The sequence below is a fragment of the Schistocerca cancellata genome, chromosome 9 (assembly GCF_023864275.1).
Source record: "Schistocerca cancellata isolate TAMUIC-IGC-003103 chromosome 9, iqSchCanc2.1, whole genome shotgun sequence".
Classification (NCBI taxonomy): Eukaryota; Metazoa; Arthropoda; class Insecta; order Orthoptera; family Acrididae; genus Schistocerca; species Schistocerca cancellata.
Window position 1 is genome coordinate 88,662,164 of NC_064634.1, and position 16,423 is coordinate 88,678,586.

Below are 16,423 nucleotides of genomic sequence, written 5' to 3' on the forward strand. Positions count from 1 at the left end.
TTCGGATTCATGTCGGGCGATCTGGGTGGCCAAATCATTCGACCGAATTTTCCAGAGTATTTTTTTTTCAAACCAATCGAAAAAAACTGTGGCTCGGTGACAAGGGGCATTGCCACGCATAAAAACGGCATCGTTATTTGGGAACGTGATGTCCGTGAATGGCTGGAAATGGATTCCTACCAGCCGAAAATCCAGAGCACCGAATCTATTCCACGTAAACTCAATCCATACCGTTATTGAGGCACCACCAGCTTGCACATTGTATTGCACAGTGCGTAACCGCTAATGTCACATCCAGTGAACCTGCGTCACCTCAACAGACGTTCGAGGTGCCCTCCGTCTTCATAAGTACTCTTGAGGAGACGGTGAAGAAGTGAGCGCTGCGCAGATTGTAGTGTTCCTACAGACATTGCCACGCATAAAAACGGCATCGTTATTTGGGAACGTGATGTCCGTGAATGACTGGAAATGGATTCCAACCAGCCGAAAATCCAGCGCACCCAATCTATTCCACGTAAACTCAATCCATACCATTATTGAGGCACCACCAGCTTGCACATTGCATTGCACAGTGCGTAACCGCTAATATCACATCCAGTGAACCTGCGTCACCTCAACAGACGTTCGAGGTGCCCACCGTCTTCATAAGTACTCTTGAGGAGACGGTGAAGAAGTGAGCGCTGCGCAGATTGTAGTGTTCCTACAGACACTGTCACGCATAAAAACGGCATCGTTATTTGGGAACGTGATGTCCGTGAATGGCTGGAAATGGATTCCAACCAGCCGAAAATCCAGAGCATCCAATCTATTCCACGTAAACTCAATCCATACCATTATTGAGGCACCACCAGCTTGCACATTGCATTCATTGCATTGCACAGTGCATAACCGCTAATGTCACATCCAGTGAACCTGCGTCACCTCAACAGACGTTCGAGGTGCCCACCGCCTTCATAAGTACTCTTGAGGAGACGGTGAAGAAGTGAGCGCTGCGCAGATTGTAGTGTTCCTACAGACATTGTCACGCATAAAAACGGCATCGTTATTTGGGAACGTGATGTCCGTGAATGGCTGGAAATGGATTCCAACCAGCCGAAAAGCCAGAGCATCCAATCTATTCCACGTAAACTCAATCCATACCATTATTGAGGCACCACCAGCTTGCACATTGCATTGCACAGTGCATAACCGCTAATGTCACATCCAGTGAACCTGCGTCACCTCAACAGACGTTCGAGGTGCCCACCGTCTTCATAAGTACTCTTGAGGAGACGGTGAAGAAGTGAGTGCTGCGCAGATTGTAGTGTTCCTACAGACATTGTCACGCATAAAAACGGCATCGTTATTTGGGAACGTGATGTCCGTGAATGGCTGGAAATGGATTCCAACCAGCCGAAAAGCCAGAGCATCCAATCTATTCCACGTAAACTCAATCCATACCATTATTGAGGCACCACCAGCTTGCACATTGCATTGCACAGTGCATAACCGCTAATGTCACATCCAGTGAACCTGCGTCACCTCAACAGACGTTCGAGGTGCCCACCGTCTTCATAAGTACTCTTGAGGAGACGGTGAAGAAGTGAGCGCTGCGCAGATTGTAGTGTTCCTACAGACACTGTCACGCATAAAAACGGCATCGTTATTTGGGAACGTGATGTCCGTGAATGGCTGGAAATGGATTCCAACCAGCCGAAAATCCAGAGCATCCAATCTATTCCACGTAAACTCAATCCATACCATTATTGAGGCACCACCAGCTTGCACATTGCATTCATTGCATTGCACAGTGCATAACCGCTAATGTCACATCCAGTGAACCTGCGTCACCTCAACAGACGTTCGAGGTGCCCACCGCCTTCATAAGTACTCTTGAGGAGACGGTGAAGAAGTGAGCGCTGCGCAGATTGTAGTGTTCCTACAGACATTGTCACGCATAAAAACGGCATCGTTATTTGGGAACGTGATGTCCGTGAATGGCTGGAAATGGATTCCAACCAGCCGAAAAGCCAGAGCATCCAATCTATTCCACGTAAACTCAATCCATACCATTATTGAGGCACCACCAGCTTGCACATTGCATTGCACAGTGCATAACCGCTAATGTCACATCCAGTGAACCTGCGTCACCTCAACAGACGTTCGAGGTGCCCACCGTCTTCATAAGTACTCTTGAGGAGACGGTGAAGAAGTGAGTGCTGCGCAGATTGTAGTGTTCCTACAGACATTGTCACGCATAAAAACGGCATCGTTATTTGGGAACGTGATGTCCGTGAATGGCTGGAAATGGATTCCAACCAGCCGAAAAGCCAGAGCATCCAATCTATTCCACGTAAACTCAATCCATACCATTATTGAGGCACCACCAGCTTGCACATTGCATTGCACAGTGCATAACCGCTAATGTCACATCCAGTGAACCTGCGTCACCTCAACAGACGTTCGAGGTGCCCACCGTCTTCATAAGTACTCTTAAGGAGACGGTGAAGAAGTGAGCGCTGCGCAGATTGTAGTGTTCCTACAGACATTGCCACGTATAAAAACGGCATCGTTATTTGGGTACATGATGTCTGTGAATGGCTGGAAATGGATTCCGACCAGCCAAACATCCAGAGCACCGAATTTATTCCACGTAAACTCTATCCTTACCATTATTGAGGCACCACCAGCTTGCACATTGCATTGCACAGTGCATAACCGCTAATGTCACATCCAGTGAACCTGCGTCACCTCTACAGACGTTCGAGGTGCCCACCGTCTTCATAAGTACTCTTGAGGAGACGGTGAAGAAGTGAGTGCTGCGCAGATTGTAGTGTTCCTACAGACATTGCCCCACACACAGCGGTATTATGTTATTACATATCCTCTGATGTCGTAGGAGGTTCACAGTACACACACTATTACACTGAGCCCAGAAAACGAAGTCTCACAGGCTCATGTGGAGATGCATAGTTGGCCAGCTCACAGGACCTCCCCGTCCTATCCACCTGTTTGGAAACATTGCACCCATAACTTCCCTGGAAACACATACGTCGTGTACGGGGAATCCATCATGTTGGAAGGACACTGATGGACCCGTTTCCAGTGCCAAGTCCGCCTTGAGAAGGGGTATAGTGTCTTGTAGAAACGATGCATATTGCATTATGTTCCCTGATAAAAATAGGGGCTTACAATGCAAGTACCAATGGTGCCGAACCATACATTGACTCCTCACAGTCGTTGATGACCAACCGCGCGAAGCAAGAGTGCTTTGAACGCGCCGCTAGTGTATGTTCCGTAAAGTTAATGATTTGTGGAAGTAGCTTCGTATCACGTTGTTATGACACTGGAGCCGCTGAAGCGCAAAACGACAGACTTCGACGTAGGATTCAGTTACTCATACAGTTCTTAATGGAGTGAAATATGATACGGATCGAACGTATTCCCAAGCTAAATTCTCCACACACATATTTTTAGTGTTCTGACTGGTTTGACGTGACCCACCACGATTTCCTCTCCTGTGCCAAGCTCTTCATCTCAGAGCAGCACTTGCAACCTACGTCCTCAATTATTTGCTGGATGTATTCCAATCTGTCTCTTTCTCTACAATTTTTGCCCTCTACAGCTCCCTCTAGTGCCATGGAAGTCCTATGATACTGTCACTTCTCCTTGTCATTGTTTTCCACATATTCCTTTCCTCTCCGATTCTACGTAGAATGTCCTCGTTCTTTACGTTATCAGTCCACCCAATTCTCAACATTCGTCCGTAGCACCACATGCCAAATGCTTCGATTCTCTTCTACCGGTTTTCCCACAGTCCATGATTCAGTATCATACAATGCTGTGCTCCAAACGTCAATTCTCAGAAATTTCTTCCTCAATTTAAGGCCTATGTTTATTACTAGTAGAGTTCTCTTGGCCATGGACGCCCTTTTTGCTAGTGATAGTCTGCTTTTGACGTCCTCCTTGTTCCGTCCACCTTTGGTTATTTTGCTGCCTAGATAGTAGAAATCCTTACCTTCATCTACTTTGTGACCATCAATCGTGATGTTAAGTTTCTCGCTGTTTAATTTCGGCTACTTCTCATTACTCTTACATACACTACTACGGCAGAACAGCACGCAATATGTCGCACATTCACCTCAGGACTCTTCGCTTCGGCAGACAGAACTGTAATTTTGATGTCAATATTGATTACTGTGCTTGTACGTTGACACTTCCCGTGCTGCCAGATGCCTGTTTCCACGAGTCTTCTGCAGGGAAACAGTACTACGTGAAGGATGCCGTCGATAAGGGTAGCGTTCAGCAAACACTGCTACAACTGCCGTAGCATTTCTTTAGCATTCGCTGTAAAATAACATCACATCTAGTTTTTCTTCGTTACTATAGAACGGCATATCAACGAAACGACCGCAAACGTCACAAGCTATACAAAAAAAAGGTAAAGTTCTGTCCGAAACATACGTGAAATGCATCAAAGTTTATTTTCCTGTTTGACTCCGGCAACAGTAGAGCAGGTTCGAGTAATATACAACAGTAGACTGAACGTTGTACGTAGGACACGAATAGTGGTTGTGGTCTGTATACAGCAAGCTGCAGGACAGTGCAGGCAACTCATACTCTGCGCATTGAGGCAGAAACCACAGCGCTGCTGCCATCGTTTAAATTACCGCACCTTAGAATATATGAGGCTTAGAACAGAAAAAAATATGCTTGCCATAGCTAAATGTACCTACTGTTTTCATTTCTGTACAAAAAAAAAAAAATACGTGCGCCATTTTTAAAAAGCTAGCTTTATGTTGAAAGCGGTGTTCGTTGCAATTTATGGATTACATTGTTAGTATCTACGGCCATTTTCCTCAGTTGCTAATAATAACTTCAATTATGATTTGTCACAATGTTGACTGGAGCACTCTCTTTCAAATTCAAAGGTGGCAGGGGTAAAATACAGGGAGCGATAGGCTATTTACAGTTTGTACAGAAAGCAGATGGCAGTTATAAAAGTCGAGGGACATGAAAGGGAAGCAGTGGTTGGGAAGGGAGTGAGACAGGGTTGTAGCCTCTCCCCGATGCTATTCAATCTTTGTATTGAGCAAGCAGTAAACGAAACAAAAGAAAAGTTCGGAGTAGGTATTAAAATCCAAGGAGAAGAAATAAAAACTTTGAAGTTCACCGATGACATTGTAATTCTATCAGAGACAGCAAAGGACTTGGAAGAGCAGTTGTACGGAATGGATAGTGTCTTGAAAGGAGGATATAAGATGAACATCAACAAAAGCAAAACGAGGATAATGGAATGTAGTCGAATTAAGTCAGGTGATGCTGAGAGAATTAGATTAGGAAATGAGACACTTAAAGTAGTGAAGGAGTTTTGCTATTGGGGGAGCAAAATTACTGATGATGGTCGAAGTAGATAGGATATAAAATGTAGACTGGCAATGGCAAGGAAAGCGTTTCTGAAGAAGAGAAATTTGTTAACATCGAGTATAGGTTTAAGTGTCAGGGAGTCGTTTCTGAAAGTATTTGTATGGAGTGTAGCCATGTATGGAAGTGAAACATGGACGATAAATAGTTTAGACAAGAAGATAATAGAAGCTTTCGAAATGTGGTGTTACAGAAGAATGCTGAAGATTGGATGGGTAGATCACATAACTAATGAGGAGGTATTGAATAGAAGAAGAAGAGTTTGTGGCACAACTTGACTAGAAGAAGGGACCGGTTGGTAGGACATGTTCTGAGGCATCAAGGGATCACAAATTTAGCAGTGGAGGGCAGTGCGGAGGGTTAAAATCGTAGAGGGAGACCAAGAGATGAGTAAACTAACCAGATTCAGAAGGATGTAGGCTGCAGTAGGTACGGGGAGATGAAAAAGCTTGCACAGGATAGAGTGGCATGGAGAGCTGCATCAAACCAGTCTCAGGACTGAAGACCATAACAACAACAACAACACAATAAAAAACTTCCGTCTTTTGTAACTGAGATTTACTCTTGAGTAGCTGACATATTTCTCCTATTCATATTGTGGGACGCGGATTATTAGTAATCAATAATAATTAAACAATAATTTTATTCAGTCGTAAATCGTGGGAGAAATCGTAAGCCGGAAATTGGAAATATTTGAATTACTGTAAATTTTGGCATATTGTTCACCGTCTTTTACGAGAGCCTGAAAACTATTTCTATGATCAGCCAGAAAGCGATGGAGAACATACTGACTATAGTTCCCAGTCTGCAAGTCCACATTCTTGTCCAGCCCACTGAAAGAAATGCTTCTGTTCTCAACTTGTTCAGCAGGATCAGGAGTATGATTACAAATGAAGATTTTGCCATCTAATTGACAGATATATTTGGCAAAGTTCCACATGCTCAACATTATAGTTCTCATTATGTTAATACTGATAATAAATCTATCTATGAGCAGTTCAGAGGCGAGTTCTACGGTAAATTCCTACTCAACTGCCTTTCGTCCTTACTGCTGATAATCAAAATAATTGTTCGCCACGAAAGTGGAAAATAGTTGTCACCACTTGCCACACGGATTTGTTAACATTACGGGCGGCACGCTAACAGTTACTTCTGCGAAACCTAAGCGATCCAGGACGAGTACACTTTCTATTATTTCTGAAAATATGCGTTTAGTAAGAGCTTGACTCTGATGTCATCCGGAGCAGTGCGCGCTTCGTCGTTTGGCTGACGCAAATCGTACAGTGGCTGTGTGCGAAGTGAAGCGTCGTCTTGCCTCTCCGGTTGTATTTGTATATGTGGCGCAGTGGACGGTGAAGGGAACACCAGTTGCCTTCCGCCCTATGTCCACATATCAGCCTCTAAAAGGCCAGTTTCATGGACACATAATATTTTACAATACTGTTGTGTATTGATTTAGAATCTTCATAATTTTTGTGTGCAGGTACTTAAGTGGGTTAAAATCATAGAAAAGTTTTACCTCGCCTGCAATTGAAGTCTGTCGTCTAGAAATTTCAGAACAGTTCTGACAGTAGGACCTGACCTCTGAACTACAACTTTAAGAGACCTTATATTTGTTATTATTTACATCCTGGCCTTGAAATTTTTTGTAGTTCTACTATTTAATAGGTTTCATTACATGCTGTAATCAAAACTTTCTAGCATTAATATAATAGATTTTTAATCTACTACAAATAAGGATATTTAGTTCCAAATTTAGTTTTTTTGCAAATTACTCGGAAACAATAAGAGGTAGCCCAATGAGGTTACATAATTAATATTTTTATGTTGAACTGAAGCTTCAAACAAATTTTCATGTTTCTATGTCTAATATTTAGCGCCTATATTTTTTTATAAAAATGTGGATTCTGACCAAAATACTTGATTAATCACACTGAGACTTGTACCAGTTAATTTTGACTTGTTGTTGATGTTGTTGTCTTGCTTAAGGCAAATGGTCATCTAACAACAAAATGCAAGTAAATTAAAGTATTGTTGTTGTTGCTGTTGTCTTCAGTCCAAGGACTGGTTTGATGCAACTCTCCATGCTACTCTATCCTGTGCAAGCCCCTTCATCTCCGAATTACTACTGCAACCTACATCCTTCAGAATCTGATTATTCATCTCTTGGTCTTTCTCTACAATTTTTATCTTCCACACTTACCTCCAATACAAAATTGGTGATCCCTTGATGCCTCAGAACATGCCCTACCAACCTATCCCTTCTTCTAGTAAAGTTGTTCCACAAATTAGTCTTCTCTCCAATTCTGTTCAGCACCAGCTCATTAGTTACATGATCTACCCATCTTATCTTCACCATTATTCTGTAGCACCACAGTTCGAAAGCTTCGATTCTCTTCCTGTCTAAACTAGTTATCGTCCGTGTTTCACTTCCATACAATAACGTTTAGAAAAGACTTCCTGACACTTAAATCTGTACTGAATGTTAACAAATTTCTCTTCTTCAGAAACGGTTTCCTTGCCATAGCCAGTCTACATTTTATATTCTCCTTACTTCGACAGTCATCAGATATTTTGTTTCCCAAATAGCAAAACTCATTTACTACTTCATGTGTCTCATTTCCTAATCTAATTCCCTCAGCATCACCTGATTTTATCTGACGACATTCCATTATCAACGATTTGCTTTTGTTGATGTTTATCTTATTTCTCCCTTTCGAGACACTGCCCATTCCTTTCAGCTGCTCTTCTAGATCGTTTGCTGTCACAGACAGAATTATAATGTCTTCGGAAAATCTCAAATTTGAATTGCAATTCCAAATTTTTCTTCTGTTACCTTTACTGCTTGCTCAATACACATACTGAATAACATCTTAGATAGGCTACAACCCTGTCTCACTCCCTTCTCAACCACTGGTCCCTTTCGTGCCCCTTTCCTCTATAAATGCCATCCGGTTTCTGTGCAAATTGTAAATAGCCTCTCGTTCCCTGTATTTTACCCCTGCCACTTTCAGAATTTGAATGAGAGTATTCCAGTCAACTTCATCAAAAGCTTTCTCTAATTCTACAAATGATAGAAACGTAGGTTTACCTTTCCTTAACATACCTTTAACATACCTTTAACATTAAGTCGTAGGGTCAGTTTCGCCACACAGGTTCCAACATTTTCACGCAATCCAAACTGATCTTCCCAAAGATCGACTTGTACCAGTTTTTCCATTCGTCTGTAAAGAATTCGTGTTACCATTTTGCAACCGTGACTTATTAAAATGATAGTTCGGTAATTTTCACACTTGTCAGCACCTGCTTTCTTTGGGACTGGAATTAACATATTCTTCTTGAAGTGTGAGGGTATTTCGCCTCCCTCATACGTCTTTCTTACCTGATGGAAGAGTTTTGTCGTGGCTGGCTCTCCCAAGGCTATGAGTAGTTCTAATGGAATGTTGTCTACTCCCAGGGCCTTATCTCAACATAGGTCTTTCAGTGCTCTGTCAAATTCTTCACGCAGTATCGTATCTTCATCTTCATCTACATCGTCTTCCATTTCCATAATATTGCCTTCAAATACATCGCCCTTGTATAGACCATCCATATACTACTTCCAGCGTTCTGCTCTCCCATTTCTTCTTAGGACTGGTTTTCGATCTGAGCTCTTGATATTCATACACGTTGTGCTCTTTTCTCCAAAGGTATCTTTAATTTTCCTGTAGCTGGTATCTATATTATCTCTAATGATACATGTTTCTACGTACTTGCATTGTCCTATAGGCATCCCTGCTTAACAATTTTGCACTTCCCATCGATCTCATTTTTGAGATGTTTGTATTCGTTTTCGTCTGCTTTATTTACTGCATCTTTATATATTCTTCTTTCATCAATTAAATTCAATATCTCTTTTGTAACCAATGGTTTTCTATGGCCCTCATATTTTCACTTACTTGATCCTCTGCTGCCTTCACTATCACATCTCTCAAAGCTACCCAATCTCCTTCACTTTCTTCTGTTCTTGTCAATCGTTCCCTAAATCTCACTCTGAAATTTTCTGCAACCTCTGGTTCTTTCAGTTTAACCAGGTGCCATCTCCTTAATTCTTACCTTTTTGCATTGTCTTCAGTTTTAGTCTACACTTCATAACTTATAAATTGTGGTCAGAGTCCACATCTGCCACTGGAAATGTCTTACAATTTAAAACTTGGTTCCTAAATCTCGGTCTTACCATTACATAGTCTATCTGAAAACTTCCAGTGCCTCCAGGCCTCTTCCACGTATGCAACTTTCCTTAATAATTCTGAAACGAAGTGTTAGCTATGATTAAGTTATGCTCTCTGCAAAATTCTACCAGGAGGCTTTCATTCTTCATCGCCAGTCCATAATCACCTACTACTTTTTCATGCCTGCCTTTTCCTTCTGTAGAATTCCAGTCCCTCATGACTTAAATTTTCGTCTCCCTCAACTATCTGAATAATTTCTTTTGTGGCATCATACATTTATTCAATCTCTTCATTTGCGGAGGTAATTGGCATATAAACTTGTACTACTGTCGAAGGCGTGGGATTCGGATCTATCTTGGCTACAATAATGCGTACACTTTGATGTTCGTAGTAACTTATCCGAGTTCCTTGTTTTTTTTTTTTTCATTACTAAACCTACTCGCGCATTAACACTAGTTGATTTTTTATTTATAACCATGTATTCACTTGACCAGATATCTTGTTCCTCCTGCCGGCGAACATCACTAATTCATACTATATCTAACTTTAATGTATCCATTTCCCTTTTTTAAATTTTCTAACGTAGCTGCCCGACATTCGACGCTCCGATATGTAGAACGCCAGTTTTGTTTCTGCTGATAACGACATCCTCCTGTATAGTTCCCGTCCAGAGAATCCAATGGGGGACTTTTTTTACCTCTGGAATATTTTACCCAAGAGGACGGCAACATCATTTAACAATACAGTAAAGCTGCGTGTACTCAAGAAAAATTACGACTTTAGTTTCCCCTTACTTTCAGCTGTTCGCAGTACCAGCACAGCAAGGCCGTTTTGGTTAGTGTTACAAGGCCAGTTTAGTCAATCTCCGAGACTGTTGCCCCTGAAACCACTGATAAGGCTGCTGCCCTTGCCAGGAACCACACGTTTGTCTGGCCTCTGAACAGATACCCCTCTATTGTGGTTGTATTTCGACATACATCTGGACATTTCGATCAATTTTTTGGCTTTCTTGCTAAATTATTTAGTACCACTTTTTTTCTTAAAATGATGTATTCAGGGAAAAATATTGACCTGATCATTCTGAGATTTGACAGTTTACAATTTTATATAGTAAAGTACATGCTTACAAAATTTGGGAAAGCCACTTTAACTTTTAATTCCATTCTTAAATTATGGTGCAATACTTGTGTACTACGCACAGTCACGTTGTGATGACGCTTCTAGCAGTAGACTGGGGTAAGTCCCGGCACTCTCGCTCGCCTCTGTGTTTCTCCAATGACACAACGCATGTTTCGCCACATCACCCCTATTTATTTTCGTGAAAAAATTATATTTTTAAACAAAACTGAATATTAAAAACATTTGTTGTTGTTATAGCTGACCTCTTGATATTTAGCAAAATTCCTTAACACTATACTTACAAAATAACCATTCATATACACATAGGAAAACTGACATAATCGGTTTTTAAAAAACCAAATACATAAAATACATAGGAATATGAAATAAAATTTCCGATAGTTACAAAATTCCTTTCTCTTTGCGTAAAATTTTTAGTCTTTACCTGAAAGAGAAATACACAAAATCTTTCACTTTTAAGTGTTCACATATTGAATCACAATCGTAGGCACCAATGTGAACGTCCGAACGACACTTTCACTAAGTCATTTGAAGGAGGGGGTGGGAATTCACTTCTCCATTATATCTTACTACAAGAATGGAAAAGGGGGGGGGGTATTGACTGTAGCTTGTGTCGTCCTTGCTTCCTTCTCCACTACAGCTCGCAGGCTGCCTTTGATGAAGCCTCCATGTCCCTGAGAAACAGATAACATAGCCTAAGCGTCTGTTCTCAACTTACATCTAAGGAAAGACAAAACACATTTCAAAATCTATTTTCTTGCAATAGTTCTAATAACTGAGAAGTTACCAGAAAGAATAATTGGAAGTGAGTTACATAAGAAAAACGTGACATTCTACATCATTATTAAGCCAGAATTACAAACTCTGCATGTTCCTTTTCTTTTATATCTAAACCATAGCTATTTTATACTGAAGGCCAATTTCTGTTCTTAAATAATGACTTTTAGCGCTATTTTGGAATGTGTTTTATTACTTAGGTGTTGCTTTACTTAGAAAATTGAGTAACCATTTTAAGTTTTTCCTTCCTTTGACTCAATTATCGTACGGATCGTTATGCTACAGAAATCATTTGTTTTACAGCAGTTACTTTGCTATATCATTAGAAAACTGTTTTCATTTTAACATATCAACTTTACGTTTTACATTTCTTAATACTTCCGTTTATTTGTATTTTGTTGTTACATGACAATCTGCCTTAAGCAAGACCACACGTTTCTCAAACCTTTTCACGAGACACCTGGGAATTACTCATCAACTTTTTACCTTTTTACCATTTATGTCAGCCTACCGACTTCATTTGTCCTGTTTCCCTCCATTTTCTTTTAAATATGTATTTCGACGATTCTCTCTCTATTTTACCTCCAACAGCCTACAGACCTAATTATTTACGTACACATTTGGAGTGATCATCACACTATTTCCACACAACTCCTTTATTATTAAAACGCTGTGGCAATAACATCACATTATTATTCTCATTTAACTTCAGACAACCTTACCCCTAAATGAAAGTTATTAATTTATGCAGAGACTATTGGTTAAGATTTTAGGAAATTCCATCTTTAATAACTTCTGTTAATGCCAAATGTTCCGGGTTTCTTAGCTACTACCCTTTTTTAGGGATTTTATTTATAAATTATATATTTCAGTCGTGCTTTTTCTTTTATTGGTGCTCGAAAGTTACCCATTGTTATTGAGACCTTTATAATTTACCCCTGAAAACTACCTCTCACATTCTTTTCCAAGTCCTCATTTGGGCATAGTCATATTCGGGAATCACTATTATTCACTTTGAAGACATTACAAGCTAATAATGTATATACCAGACGAAGACATAGATTCCTTACTTACTATGATAGAACAGAAGAAGGGAATGAAACTTGAAAGGGAAATAAAGTTTCATCCAGCTGGGACCGCACAGTACGCCAAACAGTGCATCCGCCGAAGAGTGGCAGACTCCCTACAGTAACTAGTTACTGCTACTTTTAAATTTCTTCAGATCTACGATATTTCGCAGACCTAGTTCTTTCTTACTCTTCGGGTACTCCAAGCGGTATGCGTTTGCATGAGGCTTACTTATTACCCTGAATGGTCATTTATAAGCATGCATAAACTTCTTTGTTTCCGCTGAAAGTTTCTTAGATTTTTCTTTAGCTTTGACCAATACTAGCTCAACAATGCTAAGACTACTGGATGAATCTTTTGCGTCAAGCCTTCTTTTTCTATACAAAACCCTTTTATTCGAAATCTGATTTGTTGCCCGTACCTTAGCATCTCTTCTGCATTGGCATCTGGCACCTTACTATTGAATTCAGTATCTTCCAGCAAATATCCGTTAATTCTCATTACTGTAAAAGAGAGTTCCCATGCTTTATTATTACTGCCTCTCTGTTTATCCGGAATCTGATCTATTGTTAAGTTATCTATATCAACTGATATCAAAGCCTCGTGTTGTACTGGTCTAGAAACTTTTACAGTGTCACGTATTATTTTGAAGCCACTTACTTTCATGACAGTTAGTTCACTCTTATTAGGAATAGAATCAAAAAATGCTTAGGACAAAGCACTTACTTCACTGCCACTGTAAAGAAGACAACGCACTGTTACTCCTGAGATGTAATTTTTTATAATAGGGTGCGTTACTTTAATCTAAACAGGTTTCCAATAAACATCTTCAAATAAATCATTCTCAGTTTCTTTCCATCAGAAGTAGTTTTGTTCAGTTGCAAGTACATTCAAACTTAGATTCTGGGTTTCATCCATCTCTACATTGTTAGTTGCGTTTTCCAACCTGTCCACCAGTTTTATAACAAAGAACTTGACAACATCCTATGCTTCTGTTTGCTGCACATCAACTAAACTATTCCCTATCTCGGAGCAACTGCGTCCCTGCGCAACATTGCTACCAATAACACTGTAGTCGGCTTTTACAGTTTGTGGGAAGTCAATGCAGCTTTCAGGCTCCTTGACCTCATTATTATTGCTACCCCCTTCATTCATCAATTCCTCCGCTTTGAAACTTCGCAAAACTGACTCTACTCCCTCTACGCATCATTGTCGTACATATAAGTCATTACCTCATCTTCGTGCGACACAGATCCGATAATTTGTTTATCCCTCTTATCTATATCGTTCTTTTCTCATCTTTGAACCATTTTTCTGAAGTATCCAAAATGCTGTCAACTATATTATGAGAGTGGTTTAACACTTCCCTGGTACTGACTGTTCCTCTTTCATCATCCCTGTTTTCTGTTTGCGTGTGTTGGCTGACTGTGGTTTGTGTTTTTGTTACTGCCTGTGTTACTATTTCCAGCTTGCAAGCGCCAGAATCAGATGTATTGGCCTGTGTGTAGCTTTGAATCGCCGACGCCGACTCTTCGAGTACTTGCTGCAATAAATAATTATAAAAAGCGTTGCTATTAAGCTGTTTTTAAACGTTTACAGTTGTTATAAATATAACGTAAGTGTTGTTAAATTAGTGGAAGTGTCAGTGAAGTATAAAATAAGATTAAACGGGGTTAGAAGCGTATTCTTCTTCTCGCGCCTATAGCACGACTCCTAGGCCTAATTTCACGCGCGCGAATCGTAAGTAAGCAGTGAATTAATCTTATAGGTAAACGTTTCGAGCTGCTATAAATATAAGTGTTGTTACATTAGTGGAGGTGTTAGTGAAGTGTTAAAGGAGATTAAACGGGGTAAGAAGTTTACTTTCCTTCTCGCGCCTGTAGCACGGATTTTGGGCTTCATTTCACGCTCGCGTATCGTAAGTAAACAGTGACTTACACTTATATGTATTTTATCACCAGTTTTCTTTATTCGGTACTCCTTCAATTTATTTATATCTGCCTGAATAGTTTCTAGGGTCCTTTGTTTACGTTTTAGTCAGTACTTAAATCAGTGAGGAAGGTGCGACATGCCGTAGGATCGCTAGTTGCGGGGTGTGGTATGATGGATGCTGTAGTTTCTTTCATTGGAGCGAATGTAGTGGCGTGGGAAATAGAGACATAAATGAGGGTCACCGGTGGTATTGTAGGATTTGCAGTAGAGATAGGAAAATACTAATCAGGAAGGGAAAACTGCAGCTCTTCAAGCTGACTTAGACAAGGCAAGGGAGGAACTGGAAAGGTTAAAGAGTGAACAGAGGTGGGAAGTGGCAACAGGTAATAAGGGGACCACGGAAAGGAGAAGCATCAGACAGCTTTGTCATAAATCTTGAAAATAGATTTGACTTGTTGCCTCAGTCAGAATCGGATGAGCCTCATGTAGCTGAAGCTGTAGAAAGGGCACAACAAGCTTTCAAGGACTTGAAAAAGGTAGGGAAATTTGTAAAGAGAAAGAAAGTTCTGTTGTTAGGTAGTTCCCATGGTAGAGGTGTTAGCCAACTACTGCGGGAAAATCTAGGTCCAGAGTACCAGGTCACAAACTTTTTCAAGCCTAGCGTAGATCTGGGTCAGGTAACAGAGGATGCAGGTTCTTTATGCAAGGATTTCACAAAGGAGGATGCCGTGGTTATAGTGGGTGGTCGAGGAAATAGCACTGACAGAGACTCTGAATATCGCATAGAGAGTGACCCGGTGAAGATAGCATCACCAACGAAGGATACGAGAATGGGATTTGTGTCTGTGTTGAGACGCCATGATCGGCCTCATTTCAACCCTTCCGTTGGGAGGGTGAACTTGGAGTGGCTGTTTAGGACGGATATAGGGTCCCATATTGGTTTGATTCCTGCGGATGCTATCGATAGGTGGGACTACACTAGGCGAGGCCTTCACCTGAATAGGAAAAGGAAGGGAAAACAGTCTGGGTTGATTGCAGAAAACTTAAGGCGGGACACTGACACAAGTGGTATAACACCAGTGGTCGCAGGTTTCAGAGGGATGCCTTTTTTAGGATAGGGAACAGGGGAAGAAAACGAGTTTTAAGAGAGACACACTCAGGTTCGAGGAAACAGATGAACAGGAGTCGTATTTTATCATACAGCCTCCATTTAAACAATGTTTAACAGAAAGTAATCAGAAACTACCAGTTCATCTTCGCCAAAGCAGTTATAATCCCATTAGTATGCAGTATCAGTTATCTTTATTACACCATAACATTCCAGGACTCAGAAATAAAGTTGATGAACTACTCATTTGTATTGATGAAATGAATTCATCTAACCAAATTGACATCATCTGCCTCTCTGAACATCATGTGACCCCTGGTATAGATATGTTAGACATTTCAGGATTTAAGCTAGCTTCCTACTTCTGCAGATTAGATATGGATGGAGGAGGAGTTGCCACATTTATTAAAAACTGCCATAAATTCAAGAACATTGACATTAATAAATTCTGTTTAGAGCAGCATCTAGAAGCATGTGCAACAGAAGTAGAGTTCCGTAACAGATCCTATATAATAGTAACTATTTACCGAGCACCTGTAGGAAATTATAATCTATTCATAAATCATCTAGAAGCTTTTTTGGGTTATTTAACAAGAAGAAACACGAAAATTTTGATTCCTGGTGACTTTAATACAGATTTTCTCGTGCAATCTTCCAGTAAACATTTACTGCAATTAGTAATGTTGTCTTTCAATCTAACTCACACTGCAAACTTTCCAACTAGGATCACTAAATGCTCAAGGACAGCCACTGATAACATGTTTATAGACAAATCAAAGGAACA

The 16,423-nt window shown here is 40.5% G+C and overlaps 1 protein-coding gene across 1 annotated transcript in view; it reads left to right on the plus strand.

The window, feature by feature from the left end:
- Nucleotides 1–2,495, plus strand: part of LOC126101204 (uncharacterized) — a 104,659-nt gene extending 102,164 nt beyond the window's left edge. Inside the window, exons 2-7 of the mRNA XM_049911898.1 lie at nucleotides 930–982; nucleotides 1,208–1,282; nucleotides 1,508–1,582; nucleotides 1,817–1,891; nucleotides 2,117–2,191; nucleotides 2,417–2,495. Coding sequence (XP_049767855.1) covers nucleotides 930–982; nucleotides 1,208–1,282; nucleotides 1,508–1,582; nucleotides 1,817–1,891; nucleotides 2,117–2,191; nucleotides 2,417–2,495 — 432 coding nt within the window. The remainder of the gene's footprint in view (nucleotides 1–929; nucleotides 983–1,207; nucleotides 1,283–1,507; nucleotides 1,583–1,816; nucleotides 1,892–2,116; nucleotides 2,192–2,416) is intronic.
- Nucleotides 2,496–16,423: the final 13,928 nt, after the last annotated feature.